The sequence below is a fragment of the Ochotona curzoniae genome, unplaced genomic scaffold (genome assembly GCF_017591425.1).
Source record: "Ochotona curzoniae isolate NIBS_2020 unplaced genomic scaffold, NIBS_Ocur_1.0 patch107, whole genome shotgun sequence".
Taxonomy (NCBI): Eukaryota; Metazoa; Chordata; class Mammalia; order Lagomorpha; family Ochotonidae; genus Ochotona; species Ochotona curzoniae.
The window spans coordinates 245751-271207 of record NW_024466648.1 but is presented as its reverse complement, the minus strand read 5'-3'; the positions used below and the strand labels follow the sequence as shown (position 1 = coordinate 271207).

At 42.2% G+C, this 25457-nt stretch overlaps 1 protein-coding gene across 1 annotated transcript in view; it reads right to left on the bottom strand.

Moving 5' to 3' along the window:
- LOC121166289 (transmembrane protein 178A) overlaps positions 1-16312 on the bottom strand; it is a 58384-nt gene extending 42072 nt beyond the window's left edge. Inside the window, exon 1 of the mRNA XM_040995415.1 lies at positions 15856-16312. Within this exon, the coding sequence (XP_040851349.1) occupies positions 15856-16255 (400 nt within the window). The 5' untranslated portion in view covers positions 16256-16312. The remainder of the gene's footprint in view (positions 1-15855) is intronic.
- Positions 16313-25457: the final 9145 nt, after the last annotated feature.

The following is a 25457-nucleotide window of genomic DNA, read 5'->3' as shown; positions in this document are numbered from 1 at the left end:
GCTCATAATGATAACCCTGAGTCAGTAAGCAAAAGTTACATTTACTGCTGTTTCAAAAGGCAGACAGGTTCACAATGCACTGAATAAATACATCCATTCAGCTAGATAAAAATAAGCTTTGAACTGTATAAAGGTAGATTTTAGCTTTTTGGAAAACCAACCCTTTACTTCCTGGTGGCCTAAGTAAGTCACACAATATAACAATTTGAAAAACTCTTAGAAAGTATGAGTCTGAGTCTCCACTTTCAGACACGTTGACCTCTAAGGAGATGACAGTGATTTGCCAACACCCCACGGAAAGTGAGACAAGCCAGAACCAGACCTGCAGTTCCTGTTCACCAAGATTCCTAATCTAACTACCCTGCACCCAGTTGAACATCTCCCACTGCACACAAATGGTAGTTATCAGTAGTTCCAATATTCTGACTAATCTCCCTTAATTATATATGTACTTAGTCAGGGAACCTGTCACCTATTTCTCTGTTAAATTTCTTTTTTTAATTTATGTTGATGAAGTTGCTGTATAAATTTAAGGCACCCTTTCCTGTATTCCATGAGGTAGTAACTCTTCATCAAGTGGCTAATACAGAAGAATTTTACTTTCCTAGTTCATAATCTCCCACGGATTTCATCAGACTGTTCCCCAGTATTACTGTTTGGATAAGAAAACTAAACAATTGAAAATCACAACAGAGTGAGTAAAGTCCAAAGGAACATATTCCCAGATTAAGAGACCAAAGTGAAGCCTAGCATGAGAGGGCTTTTCTCATCCCCCAGTGCCACGGGTGACACTCTTCTACCTGCCTCTCACACGTCAGTCCAGCTTTATTAACCTACTTTCAATAGGTCTGTTTTCCTCATCTTAGATCGTCTGTAGGTAAGTCTTCCAAATGAGCAATAGTCATGGCAGGGCACAGCTCAGGTGGTACTTGTTCAGTCCCTTAAACCACACTTGTCACACTCTGGCTCTCTCAGTAAGAACCAGTCTGACCAGACACCAGTGTCACAGATGATTGGTCTGCTCTGTGCAGAAGGATCTGAGTACAAACAACCCCTATCTAGCATCAGATCTGCCATTACAATCCTTGCCACGCAATGGCTAAAAAGGGTCTCCTAGATATGTCTTTTTATCTACACAAAAGAGCAAATGTGGGGCTAGGGAAAGTCATAGCATGCTCAATCTTTTGAATAGAGCTTTTTGGTGAAATTAACTATTATGCCAATTATAATATGCAGTAAGCTACCTCAAAACATCATTTTAAAAATGGAAATGAAGACACATAATAGGGATTAAATTAAAGAGACTCAAATATAGCTTCCAAGTATCTAACACAGTAGATTATTAAATTCAGAAACTACATCCCTAAGACTTTGGAACAAAACTAAGCATAACTGAAGCTGTTGCTTTGACTTCACATACATCAGGAGTAGTGAGTACCCTTGTGAAGCAAATCAGTAAGCCTGCATATGATTTCTTTCCGTCATCAAAATCCTTGCAAAACTTCTTCAAAGAAATATAAAATGAGTAAGGCAAAATTTAAATTGTACATTCTGTCCAATTTTCTAAAGGGTATACGCCTCTTCTGCTCTCCATTATAACCTCTAATTCAAGTTCCTAAAACTAGATATAACTTATTATTACCAATTCCCTGTGGAATCATCTAAGAAGGAAAAAAACCATCCAGTTGAGTCCTTCCAGCCAAATGATAATCATTGTTCCCACAGAAGAGAATTCCTGGAACAATATTAAAAGTCCTGATTTCTCTTTTAAACTCCTGGGGGAATGAAAAAGAAAATTAACACGAAGAAGGCACATCACATCCAAAGTGGCAAAAGGAAGTTATGTGAGTGAGCAACTTGAAAAATGGCATGAGCTCTCACACTTGGGTTATCCCATCCTTTTCCCATCCTGACACTTGGCTGAGTCCATCACATCGCTGTCTTCTAGGTATTCTGCAGTTACTGCTGGCTAGGCGGCAGGAGCCCCCCGCACTAACCCTTCCTGCCTATTTACACATGGGGACATTGAGATCTGGGGAGAGGAGATGACGTGCCCAAGATCATACGTGATTAAGAGCAGAATGAAGAAGCTGCCCCAAGTCTCCTGACTCCTGTCATCTCAACAAGCAGCAGAATGAATTTTATGAGAGGTAGATCACTTCCAAACACCAGTAAAACCCTGGATTGCTTGAAAGGTCACTTTTGCTGAAAAACCCCAAGAACACCGCAACGTCCCAGCTTTTTTCCAGCATAAAGGGATCTCCCTGGAAATAAACCTGACATCGCAGAACAGGTAGAAGCAGCAACCAAGAGTATTCCCAGATTCATTCCAGTTACTTTGCTCTCTGGTCAAGGGAAGCATGCAAGCTGACTGGTAATAACTCTACAGATGAAAGACTATTCAATAAACCACAACTGTTCAAAGACATGTATAGAATACACTTGGCAAGACACTACCTATGTAATACTGAGTTCCCATCACTCAAAAACCCCTTGGCTAGGTGCTGTGAAAGAACAGAAACGCAGGAGCAGTTCTCTGCAGGTAGGGTAGCCTGCGGAGACAAGCAGAAAGATAATGACAGTATTATCCTTCAATTAAGGATTAAGAACCTTTGTTGATGAAAATCCCTATAAAGAGCACTCTTCATTTTAAAATGAATTCTTGAATACTGTAAAAATAAAAGTTTACCATAAATTTTGACTTTTTAAAAACATCTACTATCACTACTTTTTCTTAATGCCAAGAACTTTGTCTGCTTTGAATTAATTAGTTGTGTCTTAGTTTTTGAAAACCGGGGATTATTCTTATTTCTCCTTGTCCTTGAAAGGGACAAAAAACACCACAATGAGTGAGAAGAAAATGGACAGGATGTTTCTGTGATTTGAATCAATCCAATGCAATTTTTTCAACAGCCTTTCTATGGAAAGACTGCCTTACACCAAATACTGAGCTGGGTGGCAGCTGTCCTTAGCTCTAAGGAAGGAAGAAAAATGGACAAGGAGACATATTACACTGCAATGTACAATGTATTGTAAGAGGCAGGTATATATGCAGCACAGAGAATTGCACTTAAGATGGTGGCCTTCCTATAGAGATGATACTTGAAACTGTGGCTATCCCCAAGTTCCATCTACACTGCTTTTTCTTATACATACCTATCTGCATACTTATGTCAAGGTTTCATTTATAAACAGGATACAGTAGGAGATCAGAGCAATTATAACCATATGTGAAGATTATGGTAGAATTGCCAGTATCACCACTCTTGTATTTTGGGGTTACTGTCAAGTAGAAAAAGGATCACTTGAATGTAACTACAGCAGTCCTGGGACAATAGATCTGATATGCACGATAGCTACTAAGTGCTATCCAGGAAGTAGCACATACAGCACCGACACACTGGACAAAGGAATCACGACTCACATGGCATGAAATTTTGTCATGGTATTCAGAATGGTGTGCAGTTCAAACTAAACATTCAATATTTCTGGAATTTTCTATATAGAATTTTTGGACCACAGTTGGCTATGGGAAAGAAGACAACAAGGAAAGAGGAGAGTTACTACGAAACAATTCGTTCTTCAGGAAATGGGAGAAGAAACAAGTACAAAGAGTCAAAGAAAGACAAGAAATAACACTGGCACGAAACTTTCAGGGAAAAGTAGACACTGCACATATGGTCGAAGGAAGACAACCAAGGACACAGGATATGCAATGAAAGGACATGTATAATCACAAAACAGCAAAAGATCTAGCTTAGCCTGATCCTAGATTTCATGGAGAAATGGCCGAATATGTAGCCAAAAGAGTAGCTGGTGCTTTTATAGCTTGAAATTCAGACTTACAGTTGTGGCTGGAGAGGGAGAGGAGAGATTTTGGGGGAAGTTTTGTTGCTGCTGTGTACCATTTTAAGCAGTGATCATGAATGCACTTCATAATACCTCCCACTGTCTACTTACAGAACATTTTCATTAACCCCAAACAAAACCCCACCCCATTAAGCCACTACTCCCTGCTTCCCCCCTCACTGTGCTCTGTTTCCATGACCCAGACTATTCTGGATACTTCACATCAGTGGAATAATTCAACCATATTTTTGTCTGCCTTCTTCCACTGAGTACAGTGTTTTCGAGGCTCATCCGTGTTGTAGTGTGTGCCAGTACTTCATTCCTTGCTGTGGCTGAACAACGCTTCACTGTATGGCTGGATCCCATTTTATCCACTCATCAGCCAATAGGCACAGGGTTATTTCTGCCTCTTAGCCATTGTGGATAGTGCTGCTGTGAACACTGACATAAGAGTTTTGGTTTGAACATCTGTTTTCAGTTCTTTCAGGTATATACCTACAAGTGAAATTGTGGAATTATTTGGTAATTCTATGTTTAATTCTTTGCGGGGGGGGGGGTGAGGAGGGAATCCATGAGAAAATTTTAGTCAAAGGAAAGGCATGATAAAATTGTACTTTAGAAAGCTAAATGTACCTAGTAGATATTTAAGGAAACAAAATCCTATAGAGATGATTTCCCAAAGATGCATGAAAGACTTGCACATCTGCTCCTTCCTGGTTTCCTTCCTGGCTTTCCTGTCTCCTTTCCTTTCTTTCCTGCCTGTTCCCTTGCTTTTTCATCTTTTTGAACCTACAAGTTGGCATGCAATCTGGTGGTCCAAATATATGCCCACCCACACACCTTGTGGCTTTACACCATCTCCCAAGGCTGCTGTGCTGAAATCCTGTGAGCTCAGCCTGTGTGCAACAGCTCAGATTTTCTTGCTTTGTAATTCCTGCTTGGAGGAGGTATCAAACTTTAATCAACAGACCTCTCAGTATCAAAGGAGAGCTCCCAGAGGAGCTTAGCATTTCCGTCAAGAAATGCGAGGCTCACTGGAGTGGTCTGACGAACAGCCCTGCTGCCAAGCTGCAGTCCACCCCACTCCAACCCACTCCTCCAAAAAGAAGCATACCCTCTTAAACAACTGCCTCTTCAGCTGGTCTTGCAAGTCTGTAATTTCTAAAGCAAATGATTCTTTACAGAAATGTCAAGGGCTGTGCAAGCCCAACACAGATGGGAGCAAAGTGGTTTTTCTTCAAATTAGAATTGGTTAGCTTCTCACATCTTGAACATGTGCCTCTTATCAACACACCAGGACACAAGCCATAGCAAAGAGCGACTGGCTAATTTTCTTCCTCAAAGTTATCACAGTGCACTTGGAAGCTGTGCTCATGGTCACTCAGACAGCACTGAAGGGATGAGGATGAAATATACTGTTACTGTTTGCTGCTGCTGCTGCTGTTTTCCTCCTAAAGAATCAAGAAATGAAAACAAGTCCTGTTGTGACTTGCACAGATTTTATCAATGGATCAGGCTTAAGAGTTAGGCAGTGGGGAAACATGTTCAGAAAGATGCTGTGCAGGAAGCTCCTCCTCTGGAGTACACTGGACCTCCATCCAGCAGGGCAGGCAAAGGGCCATGCACTAACAAGGTCTCCCCAATACAATGTGTGCTAAAGTGCACCATCTGGTCTCAGAGTACATTGATATTCCCTAAAATGCACAATGTTGAACTTTTCATATTCTACTTAAAAAGTGTCATTACTTATAAATAAATCTCTTTGGAAATAACTATGTGGCCTCTGGGTTCCTACAGATTAAAGAGATACAAACAGCTCTTCAAAAATAAAAAGAGTTTCAGGCCCATCAAGTAGAATGCAGAAAGAGTAAGTGGCAAATCTGGTAGCACTAGCAAGGCATCTAGGTTCTCTTCTCAACCTTGTCCTGCTGTGGGGTAGACACAGCTATGCTGAAAACTTCTGCATCGCAGTGTGTACACTACAGCCACCATCTCTGGATAACAGAAGCCAGATTTAGTTCAGATGTCAAGCAGTGGGAACATTGGTCCTTCCCTAGCCCCGGAAGCTGAAATTTGATTGGCCTGTGAAATAACAAGGCAACTCTATTCCACTTGTCAGGCATTAGCTTAGAAGTGGTCATGTGACACAATTCTGGTTGATGTCCCCTGTGGTACATGTGCTGAAGACTTCTGAGAAGTTATATTAATTGTAAGAAAGAGACCAAAAAGGGACATGGTCTCTTCTATTTCCAAACCTTTGAACTGTTGCCATGTAAGAGTGTGATTAACAGAATTCGTATGACAAGAAAGATAAAAGGTTCAAAGCAAAATTGTCTGTTGGGATTGCTAGAGTCCAGCGGCATCAAACCTCTTCATTTAACTAGTCCTCTAGGCTTCTGTTACATAAGACATATGCTTCCCTTGAAGGTTAATGCTTTGGTATTGCATTTTCTGACCCTGAAAATTTTTTAACTTGTAAACTCATTGAATTAATAAATATCTTTTAGACACTTTGGTAATTACTTTTGAAAAATTATACTCACAGTCAAAATATAACATTTTATTCCTCATTATAACACTGACCATTTTAAAAATAAAAACAACTCCAGAACACACTACCTATATGTGAGGAATAAATGAAAAACAATTACGCCTGCCACTTTAACTTGCAGATAGAACTAGAAGCATGGGAAAACAAGAACTGTGTGTTAATTCAGAAATAAAAACATGCATTAAAAAACACCCATGCCACAAATTTCCTAAACAAAAATCTGGGGTCTATTAGTAAGAAGCACTCAGTTCTCCCCATGGCATAATCAAATATTACTGCAAAATCATCTGTATGCATGGCTAAAAGAAAAGGGAACTGTGTTGCGTAATGCCTTTCAGCGGATCTCAGAAACATTTATTTCACCAATGCTGTCACAATTGGACGGCATACAAAATTGGGTCCCTTTAGGATTTTTCCTCTCATTTTTTTTAAGCTATCAGATCAGGTGTGTAGGGACCTGTGCAGAAAAATAACCGATGAGTTATTCATACAGTTTCCAATTTTCAAAATTGGTGGCTGTCTCCAGGGATGACCAGGGGAGAACACACCCCCCTGCCACAATATCCATCAGCACCCCATGAGTTATAATCTGAGTTAATCCTCTCCTTCTCCTTCCCTCACCTCTTTTATGCAAAATCAAACAGCCTTTCCCTTCCAAACAGTGTTTTACGTTTTGGAAACTGAAATCAGAAGTTAACACTGATTCAAGCAGCACCACCATTGCTCACTGGCGTTCTACAGAAGGAGGGAAAACTTGGTACCCTAAGAATTGTATGTGAGCGACCCAAGTTGGTGGCCCAAGTACAAATCACCTCTCATGGGCATCCCAGGATATAAATTAGGCAAGGATCGCTGCTTGGAGTTCTTCCTGCTCCAAGAATCTTTGATTTTACAAGCATTCACTCACTTTCCTCCCACCAATTTGAGTTTCTTTCAGACAGAAAAGGCAGCTAATTCCTGAGAGGGAAAAATAAAAAAAGGAATAAAGGCAATGCAACGCAGCTTCTTCAGCACAGGCTGGATTTTACCTTTTATTGCTGAATAGTAAACAGGCTCCTTGCAACTTTTGTTTGTTTCCAGCACCTGAAGGAAAACCATCCATTTTAGCAGTTACTATAACTTTCTATGCCATTCTTTATTTTGCCCTCTTAAATTTTTCCAATACTTACAAGTTGCAGCATCCTTCAACCAGAACTTTCATTGCCAGAACACCAAGCAAAACTTTCCTATGGTATGTTAGAAATAATCTTTTTCTTGATTAAGTGGCATAAACAAAAACTAAGTTCCATCTGTTATTCCAACTGGCCATTATGATTTTGTTGTTTTTCTGCCCAGCAGTTTATCTTCTCTCAGGTCAAATTGTTGTTCTGGTGAACTGATTCAGAATTTTTCAAATACGTGGCAAGTGATCAATGCTGTTATTTTTCTAGGATAACTTATTGGAGTAATGTTTAACAGGATGCACACACTTAAAATTCCATGGTGATAATAAACGTTACTGGAAGCAGCGTTCACAATCATGAGAGCTTACAAAAAGTCACTCCGACTCACATCAGCCAACAGCTGGCTGCCAGTCAGACCCCCTACCTCACTGCTCTGAGTGTTAAAAAGACAAAGCTCAATCCTAAGGGAGTTGCAGGACTGTACAAGGTGTTGTTCACAATGCAGCCTCCTACTTGAAAAAGCAATTTCTTTTCTAACACACAGTGACATTTGTTGACTAATGGTTGAGTGAAGCAAATGCTCACATCCTCCACACCAAGTAAAAATTCCTTGAAATGTAGGCAAGAGATTCAAGCCAAATGTAGCCTCCTTCCTTGACTCTGCACACCCTGCCTCTTCTGATACTACCCTGAGCGGAAAGTCTGCTTATCTGCAAGGCAGAGAGAGGACTCAGTGCTGAGTTGCAGTTGAATGACTTGCGAAGAGACAAGTTAAGCTTCCTAGAATTATCTATCTATCCAGAATTCCCCATTTATGTTTCTGGAGTCTCTTCCCAGTCTACCTATGTAGTCTTGAATTACTTAGAGAAATCAAAAGGAAACATATTATAGCCTTTAGGTACTTGGGGATGAAATGAGTTGATTGATTTTTCCCTATGAACAAAATATTACAAAGTCTGAACACTAGGAGATATCTAGCAAGTTATGGAAAATAATTCAGGATGTCCTTAGTAATTCAACATAACAGAAACTAAAATATGGTATGTATTTTTCCCCTTTGGTGGCTCACTAATGCATTCCCTGGTGGGCATCCCCAAGACATTATTGTTTGGTCTGCAATCAGCTTATCTGGCTGAGTTACAAGAAAGATGGAGGGCAGCATGTAGTTTCCCACTTACTCTGCAGCAAACAAAGGCTGCCAGCTCCACAATGGCCACGGTGACTCTCTCTGTCTCTAAGAAGTTATGACATCCTTTTAGTTAAAACTTGCAATAAAACAGATTAATCACCACAATCACTTAACAACAGAGAAACAGTAAGAGAAAATAAACCCTCATAAATTTTACCAGAAGATAAAGTCCAGTTTCTATTCACAAATGCCTGATAAAAATCTTTCAACAAGCTAACAAAGCTTCACAACATCAGTGATGGTGCATTTTTTAAAAGATGGTGATTATCGGAAAGAAAGATGTCTTGAAACTGAAAATAAATCTACACAGTTAAAAATAATAATCCTATATAAATTATTCCAAAAAAAACTTGAGTTACTGTTTTATTTCCCCCAAAAATGCTAAATAGGAGACACATTTACTATATGTATTTTTTGCGAATTCCAACGTTCCAACTTTTTCTCCCTACCTTACCAGTTGCTGTTTGGATAGCGTGAGAAATAAGAAGGAACAGACCAAATATGATAATCCTCATTCTTTTAAGCAGCAAATAATATGAGAGAATGGACCCCAAATGTTCACGTAATTGAAAAATCAAAGAACATCAGAATCTCCCTGAAAGATGGATTCAAGAAAAGTGGAGCTCACAGTGTGAGAAGGAAGGCAATCTGAGTTCATGGTTTGCTTGTCAAGAGGCCACAGATTAATATTCTGTGGTTATAATTGGCCAACCTGTGATTATATCATTTGTGATCAGACTCTCAGCATCTGGAGTGCACAGTAATGCAGGTGTACACAAAGACGAAACACTCTTCATGGTGACTGTTGGGAAGCCCTCTGATCTATCTAATTTCCTTCAACGTTCCCACTCCTAAGGACCCCACACTTAGCTCTGACATTGGGAGTCTTAAGGACTCCAGATGTTCCCACCAACAAAAGCTTCTCTTTTAGAGCAATCAACAACACTTGCAATTATGAGCAGCCTGCCTGATGTGCTTGGAGGGCCCTTTTTTAAGTCTTGAAGAAGAAAAATCAGCATCTGAGGGGGAAAAAATATCACAGCCACTCAGATATAATTGGATTTGAACTTTCTATGACATAGCAAAAAGTCTTCTCTCTCCATCCCCCACACCTCAAGGCCATTGCTAAATGTTATCTACAAGTCATGGTGAATGAAAATGTCATTGAGTCTGGAAATCTTGATCACAAACCATTTAAAGTACCATCCACTTTTGTGTCTATAAATTACTGTTAAACGGCATTTCCTGTGTGCAGATGGTACGAATGGAAACAAGAATTTTATTTTGATGACATAGTGGCGAGAATTTAATTTCTGCTCAGGATAAACTGCAAGAGTGTGTTGAAACAGAGAACATGACATTTGGATACGGGTAGCCTTAACACTTTGTGGGGAATGACAAAACTACAACTTAGTCATCAAGAGTTGTTTGGGACCAGCATGGTGGCATAGTACACTGATTCTTTGCTTGCAAGCTCCAGGATCCTATGCAGGTGCTGCTTTGTGTCCCAGCTACTCTATTTCTAATCCAGTTCCCTGTTGATGGCTTGGGAAAGCAGCAGAGGACAGCCAAAAGCCTTGGACCCCTGCATTGATTTGGGAGGCCAATAAGAAGCTCCTGGCGTTGGATTAGCTCAGCTTTGGCTGCTGCAGCCATTTGGGAAATGAAAAGGATGCTTTTCAAGTAGAAATGAATAAAAATTTTTTTTAAAGCTATGTAGTATGAAGTAGCAAATGTTTAATCAAAAAGGGCTCATTTAGTAGTGAACTCAACGTTAGGATTGGTACAGAAACACAACAGATTCTCTCCCTTGTAGAAAAGAAATACATGTGCTAAAACAGCACACTGGGAGACCCACCATAAATTTCAGTCATGATGGAAAAAATCACTCCCTCTGCTGCCCAGATGAGAGGCTGGGCTCTGCTAGGAGAAAAGCCATTCTTAAGTGAGGCACATATGTGCTAGTGAGTACACATCTTTTGGAAAGTGGGATGAAAGTCATTGAATGGTTCACATCTATTACTACATCCTTTCCAAATTTGCTTGTGCCTATGACTTACAATATAAATGTATGTATGTATGTTTCATACACATAATTTTAAAATGAATGATATATGAGTGTCAAATGTGTAGATACTCCAAAAAATGTGGGTCACCCATTAGCCTCAAGAAGTAAGGAGACAAAGGAAGTCTCACATGCACTGGCAGCACCCCCAAGACCAACTAATCCCCTGGCCAACAGCCTCTTCGGGCCCACGAGAAGGCCTGAGAGCCCTGAGCAAAGACGTGCTGGCCTGCACGCTCCCCTAGGTCTATCTGCCCTGGGGAGATGATTATCCCAAACACAAATGATATTTTGGTCTACAAATGAACTGAAGAAAAACATTAATCTATTTTGGTGTCAGGTAAAACTTGATGGGTCCTGTACAGACTGTTAATTTAATGGAGGATAAGCAACAGGGGAAGCAGATAAATCATTAGCAGAGTGAAGAGCCGATCCGATGAATTTCCACCATGTCTTGTATTTGCCTTTTCTTCCAGAGAGCAAAATGACAAAGTGTTTATGCCCCCCTGTCTTTGACATCTCTGTTTATCTCATTAGAGGGAAAGGGCTTCTGAAACCGCAAGGACCTGTTTCATTTCAAGATTCAAAGATCCAATCCCTAATGATTTATACGAGTTAACATTCTGCATATAGAATTACAGTCTTGATGTTTCTAAAGTCCTTTCATTTTTAACTTCACAAAAACAAGGCACTACAATAATTTCCTTTTTGTTTACTGCATTTCATACATAATATCAGAATTCAATGCATGAGCACAAAGTACATGTATCTCAAAAATAATAATAATTATTTTCATGAAGATGTTTAATTAGAATGGAGGCTAATACAAGAGCCGGAATTTCCTATATAGTGTCAATGAATCAGATTCCCTTTGGTGTTTCTGGAATTCTCTATCAGCTCTTCACGGTCTAATCAAAGGTCATTGATGAAAGAGTCCTCAATCACTGGGAGAAGCACTACATGTTCATCTGAGCTTCTTTCCATGTGTCCTGCTTCCTTATGGCCTCTGAAACATGCACTGGGAACAACACGGTCTGGAGCCCCCAAAGGGTACAGCACACCATGACTTCACACTGTGATTTTTGTCATTTCCTCACCACTGCTATTAGCCTTCCTGAAGTATTCTACTGCCCTAGTGAGCTAATCTTCCAGTGGCCTATGAAGGGTAGTTACTGTATAATCCACCAGGAAAAACAAACTCCAGCACTTGAAATAACTGTGAAGACAGGGATTATATGCACTGTCTTCTACACCCAGACACCTTCCACTCCAGTATCTATTCACAGTGAATAAAGGGATGAATGTAGGAATCAGTTTATCTTTAAATCACTTCCTGTCATTTCCTGGGGTCTTTATATATAAACTATGCTTCACTCCCTCACCTTAAAAGGTTCCTGTGATTTTTAAATAGAAAGACTTCCTCCAACACCCAACCTCCACCCTAATGGCACAAAAAAATGCCAAAGCTATTACAAGGCTCCTTGGACTTCTCCAGCCTTTCTGTAGAATTGGGGTTGGCTGTATTTGCATATGTCTCAGAACCAGCCCTTATTTTGACCAGAAAAGCTCCTATAGCATCAAAAAGTGGCCACTGTCACAGGAAAGATATATATGGAAGAATAATTCAGATTGAACTAGCCTACTAAAATGTACACACACACACAAAAACCACATATAACTTCCAAATCTTCCTACTGGTACCTTGCACACAATGGGCTTTCAATGGATATTTACTGAATTTGATATTAAATTACTTAGACAGTGTGAACCCAACATCTTTCAAACATTTGGTTCTCATGCTGTCTATCCCCCACACAAAACATGAAAATGTGGATTGGTTAATAGAAAGCTACTAGGAGACCTTGCTGGAAAAAGAACTGTTTTCAAGTTGCACTGGTAAATTAGTCTGGTAAAGCAATATAGGCTTCTCATTTCTTCCTAGTTTTATCAATAACTTTGCCTCATTCTTCTGGAAGATCCTGGCTGGAGATCTAACCTAAGCCCTTCCAAAGCTGGTGCTGGAGACAAGTGAGCAAAAATCACTATCTGAAGAAGAAAAGGAGAATGACATCTCCAAACTACTAAGCGAGATCAATGCTACGTTGGCTCGTATGATTTATTTTAAGCAGATTCATATTTTAAAGTTCGCAATATAAAAACTACACTGTGTGTTCTCACTGCCCACACTGTGTGTTCTCATGTCCTCTACACATCTCAGAAATACTTGCCCACTAATAGGAAATCCAAACCATTTCACCTGTGAAAATGCTATATATATTCTCAACTCTACAATTTCCTCTCTGCAATATTCACTCACCTCCTTGCTTTATCTTCTAGGACTACATGGAAAACAACCTACTTCTTTTTTCCTTCCAAAAGCTTGCTAAGCATACAAGGCAGTCCCTACACCCTATTCTTCCACAACTTTTCATTCCCATTTGACTCAAGCTTTTTGGCTTCCTATAATTAAATTTTCTAAATGATGCTAACACATCAAAGGAGAAAGAACAGAACTTGGGATACAAGTAACTCAAAGTTTTAAATCAGTTGTAATGTCAACTTTTAGTTTCACACAGCTCATTTCAGAAATTCATACTACAGCCAATAAATTCAGGTGCCAAAAGAGAGGTGATAATGTTTACCTAACACAGTGCCAAAATCAACTGTTAGAGATTTAAAAAAAAATGTTGGTGACATTTTCCTTTCTCAAATTATGTGTAGAATCAGAATTTTAAAATTGTTCATGTCATCTGTTCATTTCATAGATGTTGAAACTGAGAGCCAAAAGAATTATGTAACCAGTGCAGGGAAGGTTAGAAGTAGTGTTGAATGTATTGAAGGTCACTTTTGACCACTTCCCAAACAACAAACCATGAGCTTGCTGTGGCACCAGTATCATCCTTCCCCAAACTCATTTTTAATAGTGTCTGTTTGTGAACTTTCCAGGAAGCTACACTTGTCAATTTTAGAACTAGAAAATCTTCTGAATAACCTCAGCCTTCCTAATACTACAGGGGAAAAAAGTAGGACCAAGGAAGTCACGACACCTGTTGCAGAATCCCTATGCTATCCAAGCACAGAGCCAGCAAAGGGGCCCATACCTTCTGATTACAACAGAACTCTACACAAAAGATCAGCTGAGCATCAGCAACTGTATAAATCCGATGTCATTTTCATCTAAAAGATGCACATATCACCAGAGCAAGCTAGCTCTTTTGACTGATATGTGAATTTTGTGCTCTATAGAAAGACTGCACAAGGGAGTTTGGGTATTGGGTGAAATGCTGGATTCAACAACTTCTTGACTTCTGCCACCTCCAAAATTATTTGATTCCTGGACTACCCAGGAGCAGGACTATGCTAGCCAGGACACGTCCACAGCACCCTGTGGGGTACCTTCCCCTGCAGCAGGATGTACTCTGCCCTGCTACCCCAGACATCACTCTACACCCAATTCAAATGCAACTACTCTGAGGGTAGAAAAGGCACAAAAAAAAACACAGTTTTGTCATGTCCTGAGATGGACCACACCATTTGGCTTTCAGAATTGCCTTGCCTAAGTGACATTCTGTAACAAGCACCCAGATCCCATTTTTACATTTTGTTCATATGCAATGCTACTATCAGAATTAATTATGCAACATCTTCAGGAAGCAGAATCAGATTTTTGGATGCAAGTTAGGGCAGGAGAGAAGGTGTACTTCCCAAAGGAAGTGGAGTGTACCAATTCCCAAAAAGTGCTGGAGTGCTTCCTGCACCAACAGATTTCAGATGGCAACCTCCAGCTGAGCTAGCCACAGGGAGGAAGCTGACATGTTTGAGAAATGAAGAAGATGCCAACTAACAAGATTCTGAAGGCCAACAAATTATTAACCCCTTTCTTTCTACATAACTCCATTCCAAGCTGTAATTCAACACAAATCTGTTCATTTGCTTTCCTAAAGGATTAGTAAGTATGAAAACACACTAATTTTGGACTTTACCTTTTTTGGGTAAAAGGGAAAAATAAAGGTCGTTGGTTGTTGTTGTTGTTGCTGTTGTGTGTGTGTGTGTGTGTGTGTGTGTGTGTGTGTGTGTGTGTGTTTTCTCATTTCAGGGAGGAGAAAATTCTATTAAGGGTCTAGTTCTGAAAGTTCAAGAAAGCCACACTGACATAACAGGATTGTCACACTGAATACCATTACATGCATTGGGTTACACAAAAAGCCAAACTCTCTAATGACAAGTAGAAACGCCAGGTATCACACAGATTTCAGACAAGCAGACTGACGCTCTAAAACTCAGTGCCAAATAACTAAAGAAAAATAAAACTACAGAGTCACAGATGTGTAGGTTTCTACTGTAACAGGCTGGGGGCATTTTTCCCTGGTGAGTCTCCCCACTGGGGTGCCCAGGCAAGGAGGAGTGGGACAGGGTTCCCAGTCATCAAGAAGATTAGGAAAAGTACATGTCCTGTCTGCCTGCAGCTGCCTCCACCAAGGAAAGGATTCTTGGCGTCTGAAGTCTAACCCACACCAACTCTGGGCCTCCTTAGCTCCTTAATCAATTGAGCTGAGATGACCACATTGGCTCCACCTGGTACCTAGGATGTTAGCACAGTGCAAGCGAAAGCCCTGGTCTCCCCTTCTAAGATTTTCTTTACTTCCGAGGGGTGCTCCTTTCTAAAAGGAAAGCACAACTTGAGAGAAGGCGCCCGACTGGAAAGGTTGAGCCTGTTTGGCGGGTACCTTCCGAGGTGGGCAGGTGCAAAAAGCCTAGAAGGAGAGAAGAGCAGCAGAGGGAAGCAACGGCAGCAAAGAGCAGGCAGAAGCAAAAAAAGGGCACGGTCTTGGCAAGAAAGCAGGGGAGAGAGAATTAAGGGATGGGAAAGGGGACAGGGAGAGAGCTGAAGAAGGGTGAGAAGGATGCGGTGGGCAGCAGAGCGCGGGGCCGCGGAGGGGAGGTGGCCACTGGCACCGGCGCACCCCTGGGGAACCGCAAGCTGCGCTCGCAGGGTGGGCGCCAAGGCGCAGCGCGCAAGGGCGCACCGGTCGCTCACCTTTCAGGATGAGGGTGTCGATGTCCCGGTCGATGCCCAGGAAGTAACACTTCCTCCAGAGGCCCGAGTAGGTGGCAAAGAGTGGCCGGCCGCACTCAGCGTCCAGACCGCCGAGTCCCAGCAGCGAGCGCCAGGACTCGGGGTCGTTGCGCCCTGGTCCGCCCGGGAGCAGCCGGCGCCCCAGGGGCGGCGAGTCCCGCAGCGGTAGGTGAGATAGCGGCATCAGGCGGTTCTTCTGGTCAGGAGGGTCGGCGCCCGCGCGGCTGCGCTCGCAGCTCTCCTTGTGGCGCCGAGGGTCGGTCTCGTACCAGTGATCGGTGAAGATGGCCGTGACGAGCAACCCCAGGGAGCAGAGGCTGAGGCCGAGGCTGAGCGCCGTGACGAGCGCCCGTGGCTCCATGGCTTCCCGCCCCGCCGCGGCCGCGGTGGGCTCGCGCGCCGCCGCCAGACACAATGCTCTTAGCCGCGGCGCTCCGCCGCGCTCCCTCCCTCTCTGCCTCCCGCACCTGCCCCCCGCTCCCTCGCGCGGCCTCCACGCCCCCGGCGCGGGACTGGCTCAATGCCTCGCCCCCGGCTTGACTCCACTCCCAGCCTTCTCCCTGCTCCCCAGGCCCCGCACCACTCTCACTTTCTCGCTTTCCTCCTCCTCCGTCTGCTCCTCGCCAGCCCCCTCCTCCCTCTCGGCTCCCCCAAGTCGCGTGGCTCCCCTCGAGGCTCTGCCCACCTCGGGCTCTAGAGGTCCGTCCTTCTCTGCACGGAGCCCCCTTCCCTTGACAATCCCCTCCTCGCAGCCTCACTCAGCGCTCTCTCCCTTCGTCCCGGTCCCTACTTTCCCCTTACTTTTCTCAACTCTTCCTCTTGGTCTTTCCCCCTCTCGCTCTGGGCCGCGCTTCCCGGCTCCAGGTGCCTTTATACCCCCGCCATGGACTCCAGGTATCTCTCCTCCCACCCCTGAGCACAGCACCGCACGCGTCCTCTCCCACGCCGACGACCTTAAAAAACATCCACTGGCTCACACTGGGTTTCTCATTGCCCACGATGGTTTCCATCAGCGTCCCATGCAGCCCGCAGTAGCAAATCCATCCAGGTTGGACTGCGAGGTGATAAGAACCGCTGGGAAATCTCGCCAGAAAAGCTGCTAGGACCCCTGCACCGCTGGCTCTCGCCTCTCTCCCTCGCCCAGAGAACCTCCTGGCATTCTCTTCTCCCCAAACCCCTTTTTCTCAAAGAAGACTCCTAGTGCTACTGGAGCTAAAGAGCACTGGTTGCAGATGTTTCTCGGGCTTCATTCCAGTCTGCTCTGAGCCGGACTTCTTTTCTGTTGACCACCTCCATCTCCTGATGGAGAATCAGCCTCCTGGAATTTCTGTAAGCATGTCGGATCAATAAGCCCTTGCAATAGCACCTGCTCTGTGAGCTGGCCATTGCCTTTGACTAAAGCAAGCGCCAGTAATAAATCAGAGCAATTATTTTCCTCCTGGGCAAGTTTCTCTCTGGGCTGGGAGGGTCAAAGCAGGCTGCACACCCAAGCCAAGGACTAAGCTCAGTGCAGTGTGTCTGTGGTGTTTGCGGATGCTAATTCCAAAAACTACAGGAGATCAGAAAATATTGGGACCCAGAGTACTCAAGAGTTAATTGCATATGCTGTTTTAGTCTCTACCAGGGCTAATACCCTTGTGCCACCTCATGCCATGGGGCCATGTCAGAGGCAGAGACGTTACTGCGGGGAGCCCAGGGAAGCCAGCTCCTGGGCTCTTACGCTATGAAATATTAATGATCAAGAGATTAGGAGTTATTCATTAGATGCTAAATGTCATTACCCCATGATTTAATGGGACTTATTAATTAGTGCCCCACATCAATTGGCATTAATGTGATTTATATAGTTTCCTCTGGAATGACATCTGTAAAGCTGCTATAAGACTCTTGCTGGGATTTATTTTTGCTGCTGTTTGTACTCTCAGCATCTTCAGAGGCTGTTTTTCGGCTGAAGATGGTGTGTTTCCTCCGAGCTGTTCCATTCACAGATAGATCACTTAAGCAAATCTTTCCATCATAGCAGACCCCCTGTGACCATTTCTGCTGACCTGACAATGTGAATTATTGCTTGGATTTTCTCACAGCTTCAGCAAGATCTATGGTGAGCTCTAGTCTAATTAAGGAAGACAAAGAATTATAATGCCAGTGTTCTTCTCACCTATAAGCATTTCCTTAACAAGAAACATGAAGCTCATCAAAGAAGTCTTATCTGGATTTGCACACAAATGATGAGACTTCAAAGCCTTCCTGTATTTGGACACCATAATATGTGTAAAATCCTAGATCTTATGTTCAGAATATCTTTAACTGCGAGTCCACAGTTGACATCTGAAATTCATCCAGTTGTCATGTGTCCTTTTATAAGAAATAACTCTTAAGAGAAAAAAATTATCAGAAACCTACAAAGGCTGTATCCCCCTCTTTTCACATAGTGTACCCCAAGAAATGTGTTCAATCACATTTCAGAGTCACCTCATCATCAATCAATGTCACACAAAGCTCTGTCCTCAGCTGGGGCTGGATAGACACTTGTCAGGCACTGCTGTTTAGTTTGAAAAAAAACCATATGGTTCTGCCTCATTTTCCTGGCCAGAACTCCTTGATCATGCCCTTCTTAGAAAACAGTATTATCCCCGAAATTCCTGTACCATCTCTGTTTAAGACCATTCTCAGTGTATAATCCAAAGGCTACCTACATGATGGATTGCCTTTGACAGTATTTCATAAAAAAAACGCCACACATTACAAATATGGGCCAGCAGTGTGTAATGAGAGCATTGCCTCTGCTGGTGCAGCATTCAGTGTGCTGGCAAGGATATGACATATGATGTACACACAGGCTTTGCTGCAGCCACTGTCCATGTGATTTGAAATATTCATTTATTTGAATGAGTTATAGAAAGAGAGGTAGAGACAGGGAGAGAGAGAGACAAAGGGAGTGCAAAAGAGAGGTAGAGGTTTTCTACCCATTGGTTTACCTCCACCTACAATATGGCTGCAATGATGAGGAATGGGTCAGGTGGAAGCCAGGAGCCAAGGACTTCATGTGGTCTCCCATGGGAGTGGCAGGGGCAGCAGCTTTTAGGCCACCTGCTGCTGCTTCTCCTAGACTCATCAATAGGAAGCTAGACCATGAACTAGAGCCCTTGCTGGATGCTGGTGTCATGGAAACATGTTGCTTTACCTGCTGCAACAGAATGCCAGCCCTCTAACCATGTTTGAAAATTTTATCTTTTTTGCTAGCTCCAGCACTGCAGCATCACAGTCTCCCTGCTCTATCAGTGAGGCATATAAAGATTAACAAATGATTCCCACCTTCAGGTGGCTCCCAACCATGTAACAAGAAACAGATCCATAGCACAAGAGGGAAGTACTAAAGCAGAAATGAGAACAATGTGCCAAGGGAATCTCCACAGTGGAAAGCCTAACTGTCTGAGGAAGCCAGGCTGGCCACACCAAGACAGTCACTTTTAAGTCAGTACTCAAAGGATGAGTTAAACTTTGCCAAGGGAATAATATAGAGGTAATGGCACTGTAATCAGATTATACCTCCTTAATTTTTACTTATATATCTACCTTGTACATTTGGAGACTCACTATTGGGACCACTACAAAATAAGATTTTTCCTACATTTTAAAATCATAATGTTGACATCTTCTAACAAGCTAGATACCTGCAGATGACTAGACATAAAACCTAAGCCAGAACACAGTATAAAAGGGCACCCGGCCTGGCATATGGTGAAGATGAGGGGCAACCCAAGCACCAGCCAGAACACCGGGACAAACTCAACTTAGACTATACTATGACCTCCACATTTTCAGAATTTGCTCTTCTCCCCTTCAACATTTGTCCTCTTCCTGTCGACAACCCCCACTGCTTCCCACAGAGAACAGCAGTGTCCTGAAATGACAGGGATAAGGGCCAGAGACTGTCCTCTTGGACTAGCTCACTGTTTCAGAGGACTCAACTTGTCCTGGTTACAATACAGTTGCCATTCCAGCTTCTCTTTCTCTTGCTGACAAGTCATTTAAGACTCAGTTTTGGTTTTTTTGAGTTATCTACTGCACAAAGTTGTAGAGATTTTTTTTCCCTTGAAATGTCTTTTATATCCCCTCTTCCTCCACATTTCTATCACTTGCTAATGCTGTGCTTCTGTCGCTTCATATATTTTTACAGCTTGATTCCAGGATCAACCCTTCCTGTAGTTATCCTGGATACTGTTACCAAATTCATCTTCCTCAAAAGTTTCTTTGATTGAGTCATCCTTCAGTTTCCAATTCTCCTTTCTAGCTACAAGGAATTTTCCAGCACATTACCCTCCACCCCCCGCAGCCCTTCTTTGTTGCTGTCATTATTTCCCTAGCATTCAGACATCACAACTGATGTCTTGGGCATGTTTAAATATTTAGAAAACAAAATGACTCTGCCTTCTACAAACACAATGTCTAGGTGCTTATCAAAATGTCTAGGTGCTTTGTGACATTAACTAGATTTCTCTTTATAATCAAGAAGTTCTTTAAATAAATATCTCCTTATGAAAAGGTCCATACACTCACACACAGGGATCTCCAGTGATCACAGAGCTATGGTGATGATTTATTGACATAACTATGTTAAGCTAGCCATGAATATTCTAAAAATCTTTAATCCTTTTTCCAGTGCCAGGACTAAAAACAAACTCTTCCTCATTAAAAACACTTGGATTCTACCATGAAAACGATGCAGTTTAGCCAGAACCACTTTCACAAAAAGTTTTTTTCCTTGCCAATATCAGATTTTGTTCAATGTTTAAAGAGATAGTCAATTAAACGGCCGATCTACATCTGTCCTCTTTGCAATATTTGAGGTGTCTTAAGGCCATCACTCCAAATTATTCTCCTAAAAACACTATTTGAATTCATTAAATCTAATGGCACCTCTCATGTGTTTATCATATTGTGACCCACTGGTTTATGCAAAGGCCTTTCCCCACTCAGAACTCTAGGTGAATGGAGGAAGAAGATGGAAATGGAAAGAGGCTGAGTGTAGAGAGGGTCGCCTTGGATGGGTATTGTTTCAGACACACACAAAAAGGAAAAGCCTAGTACAGGGAGATTAATTTCCATTGGGGAGATTATGAATAAGCCAAGTGGAAGAGATGCTGTTTCATCTGGCCGTGGAAGGAGAAGGACTATTTTGTATATGTATGTCAGCTCAATCCAGGACAAAGCCAAAAGTAAATTTTAGAAGCAACACCTACATCATGTGCTCTTCTATACCCCACACGTGTAGTAAGTCACCCTAGCAGTGCAATTTTCTCACTGGCTGGTTGACTAGAACTACGAAATTCCACAGCATTCCCAAAATAGATGGTTCCTGATCAGTTTCTCATTTCACTGACACAATACAGAATGTCACCATTCTTTTTCACATTCCTGGATTAAGCTGTTTCCTTTTCGGAGCTTTTTAAGCACATATGGTGGGGGGAAAATCACAGAAAACCATAAGCATTAAAGTCCTACTCAAAGTGATGTTTTAGCAGATGGTAGCTCATTAATTGCCATACCTTAGTCAGGGATACCAGACTTCGAGGTTAGAGTCTAGGTAAGCTCATTCAAGCTCTGTATGGTAACCAAGGCAGACTGTGTATGACTAAGGTGTGCAGTGTCTCCAGTTCACAGACACCTGTCAGGATGCCCAGACGTACAACAGAACCAGCATTTCCAGGTGTCTTCTTCCCCCTTGTTCTCATAACTTCTCTCATATGTGTCAACTCAAAGGCAATGGGATCTAGGAAATGCGCATGAGCACTGGGATCAAAACACCTGTAAACCCCAGACCCACTGCTTTCTAACTGTGCATCCTTAACCAGCTTGTGTGCACCTTTGCCCCCAACCTCCCAAATGCCAATACACTGAAAAGCAGGGAAATCAACGTCCACCTCTTCAGGTTAACGATTCATAACTATCATGATGAATACATTCTGCCCACATTACCCTCTTCTTCCTACTTTGTATGTGGAAATACAAGAACATTTCAGAAAATCCATAGATCTATTACATAAAATCTGTATAACATAAATCTCATGACACAAATATACAAATGGCTAAAGAATTTATTAATGATATGTTTTTTCTTTATTAGTAGATGAATGAAGTAAGAGAAGCACTGCACTTGTCTCACTTATTCAGTTAACATCACTGGGTACCCACAGGACAGAGGCAGAGCACTACTAGTAGAGGGAATGGTCCCAGATGCAAAGGTTCCATTGAATAAAGGAGGTGTGTAGCACTGAGGAGATGAAAAGAGACTGATGTGGCAGAGAGTAGCAAAATAAGAGGCAATGGCAGGAGATATAGTCAATCCCAGATCATGAATGCTTTTAAAGACTATGCTTGAACTTTAATCTGAAAAACATCTTTAGAGTATCAAGAAATGGAGAAATGATGGATGTTTTTAAGCATCACTCTGACAACTGTGTTTAAAAAAAAATGGATAGGGACTCAGGGTGGCAAGAATGAAGACCAGGAAATAGTTGGAAAGCTATTTCAATCACTCAGATGGAGGGGTTAGTAATTGGGCTAAGGAGCCAAGAGTGGAAATAGAAGTGGGCAGAGGCAGAAGTCACAAAATGCCTGTTTGTGCAGAGGAGAGAGAGGAGAAATCAAGAACCGTGTAACACTTCTGCTTTGAACAATGTGCCACATACTGAGCAGGGACAGCTAGGGAAGAAACATACTTGGAAGAAGTAAAAGAATTTGTTTTGCACAGGTTGAGTTTCAGATACCATTTAGAAATCTCAGTTGGAGATGTGAGCCTGACAGAAAGGGAAAGAAACTGGACTAGAGATTTAGAGTTTTGAAGGTGTCATGGTGCTGGTGATTGCTTCACACTGATATTTAAAACCATGGGGCTTGGAGAGCGCTTAGGGGAGAGTGTTCCTAGAAAAACTAAGAGGTCTGGTTGCAGCCTCAGAGACTCTGGAATATTTCCAACACTATTAGAGACAGGGGATACTTTTCAGGAAGAACAGAAAAGGAGAGAAATCAAGAAAATGTGTGTGTTCCCAAAAGCGGATACTGGGGAGAATCCAAAAACATGACAGATACAACATGCTCATCAACATAATGAATGCAAGGGCTGACATATAATAAGTGCTCAATACATACACATACAACAGTCATGATCATTGTTGTCATTTATTACCTCCACCAATAATATCTGATGACTGTTCTCATTTGTCCAACAATAATATTTGAAGATTGCTCACAACTGCAGACCATAATACTGTATGTGGCATGGAATATGGCTCTCCAAAGGATTGTGTTCTAACAAAAAGCATGGAGGCCTATTATAAGGCCCTGAAAATATCCATCATCCTGTGGTGTCGGTGAAATAATGAGTATTTCAAAGTATAAGGAGCCACTGTGTTCTTTCAATAGGCTATTTTGTTATGGGCACATAAAAGCACTTTAATGCTGTTTATGAATAGTAGAAATAATCTCCCAATACGTGATAAGTTATCTCCATTTCTCAGGGTCTTTGAAATGGTCTACATCAAAAAGCCTCCATAGAAAAATGATTGTCCACAGCAACTGCATTTTATGGGTATAAACCATGTTAAGGGAAGAGAGTATTCGTACCTTTCTCCTACCCAAATAACGGACAAGGAAAACCATGAGAGGACAAGGGGCCATTAATCCAGCTGTGAACAGCATCTGGAGGAGAGGAAGAGACAGCCTTCTCATGAGAAGGGTGGAGAGAAAAGGAGAAGAATCCAGGAAGGACTCAAGCCTCTGCAAAGATGCATCTCCTAAAGTCAGAGGCAAATCTCCACAAGCGGTGAAACTCCAACTTGGCTCACATGACCTAGGTCAACTTTGTAGATGTTCACTGTCCAGACCAGAACACAAAGACAGGAGCAGATGTCCCTGAAAATGGTGAATTCAGAGGGTAAGGTTACCACTGTGGACAGCCCTGTTTCTGTCTTCAATTCTTAATTTGGATAAATCACTTGAAAAATCTGAGTCCAGGTCATCACTGAGAAGTCTGTGTGGAGCCATTATGACTCAGACTCAGAGAAGACAATGTGTTGTGTCCTTTGCAGCTGTTGACATGCCAGGATTTCATCAGGTGCTGTGTGGCATGGTCATCTGATGTGCACAGTACCTGAAAGACCATCCTGTTCTTTTGGAAAGAGTAACCAGCTTGGCAGGACTGTGTGGCACACCCTCTCAGGGGCACAGATGAGCCTCTGCAATGAATGTGGGCCACGTGGCATTGATACCCACTCAAGTGGAGAAGCAAACAAAAGCTTGGGGACAAATTACCATCTCACCTCTAACCATGGTATGAAGAGGCAGGACCTTGTCAGGGTCAGATTTATGAGGCTGATTAAAAGAGGGAGAGAGAAAATGCATGAATGGCCAAGTAGGACTTCAAGTGAGTGGCTTTGATATATGACTTCCACCTGAGTAATTTATTTGGTGTCTGAAATCTGCATGCAATCAGGAGTCTGTGACTATGTGAGTGGTAAGTGAGGGAGGTGGGAGGCAGCAGGGGAGATGTCTCTTAATGTTTTCTAGCCAAGTCACCATGTGCTGTTCCAAACCCCACTGAAAAGGAAGCACAACAGAAAAGGAGTCTCTAAGAAATCTCATATTTAGCCAGAAGGAAATTCCTGAAGTTTCAAATACAGATGTTTAAGCCCAAATACAAAAGTGTACTTTCTGAGCACTTCATTCTGTAATTTCTTAATTTCTTTTTCTGCAAGGTGGATGACTATCTTGGCTTTGAATTTTGTGGGTACAGTTTTATTACTTGCTTTTTCCATTTTCACTTGGCAATGTGCTTTTTTTCATATCTATCATTTTTGCCAAGAAACTCAGGTTCTTTGTATCAAGAAAATGAGAATTTAGACTGGGTCCCTAGGGCCTATTTTTGGATGTTATAATTGGTAATAGTGATGGAAAATGAGACACAGAATCCGAAAATGGAGAGGTCCACCTGGAACCCAGCAAGGATCAGGACAAAAGGTGCCTGAGGCTCCCAGTATCAGAAAAGAGATTACAAGAAGAGCTATAAAAAAATATTCTCAGCATCAAGAAATAAAAAGAAAGTGACATCAACTAGTACATGATCAAGAAATGTTAACCACAAACTATGATTCTATAAATTTATAAGTAAACACTGCACAAAAAGCAATATCCCAAGCAGGAAGCAGGGTCAACTGGTTTGATGCAATTCCCCAGCCTGGTTTTGTGTGGAAGTAGGTGCTTACAGATCTGAATGGCCTATGCTTATGAGAATGGCTGCTTCCACAAATTCTCTGATTTTCTTTTAAAAAAACAAACAGAGAGATTTCTTTTTATTTGAAAGGCTGATATATAGAGAGGGGGAGAGAGAGAGAAAGATCTTCCATCTGCTGATTCACTCCCCAAGTGGCCACAATGGCTGGAGCTGAGCTGATCAGAAGCCAGAAGCCAGGAGTCTCTTTCAGGTCTCCCACAGGAGTGCAGGGTCCCAAGGCTTTGGGTTGTTATTGACCTCTGTCTGAGGCTACAATCAGGGAGCTGGAAGG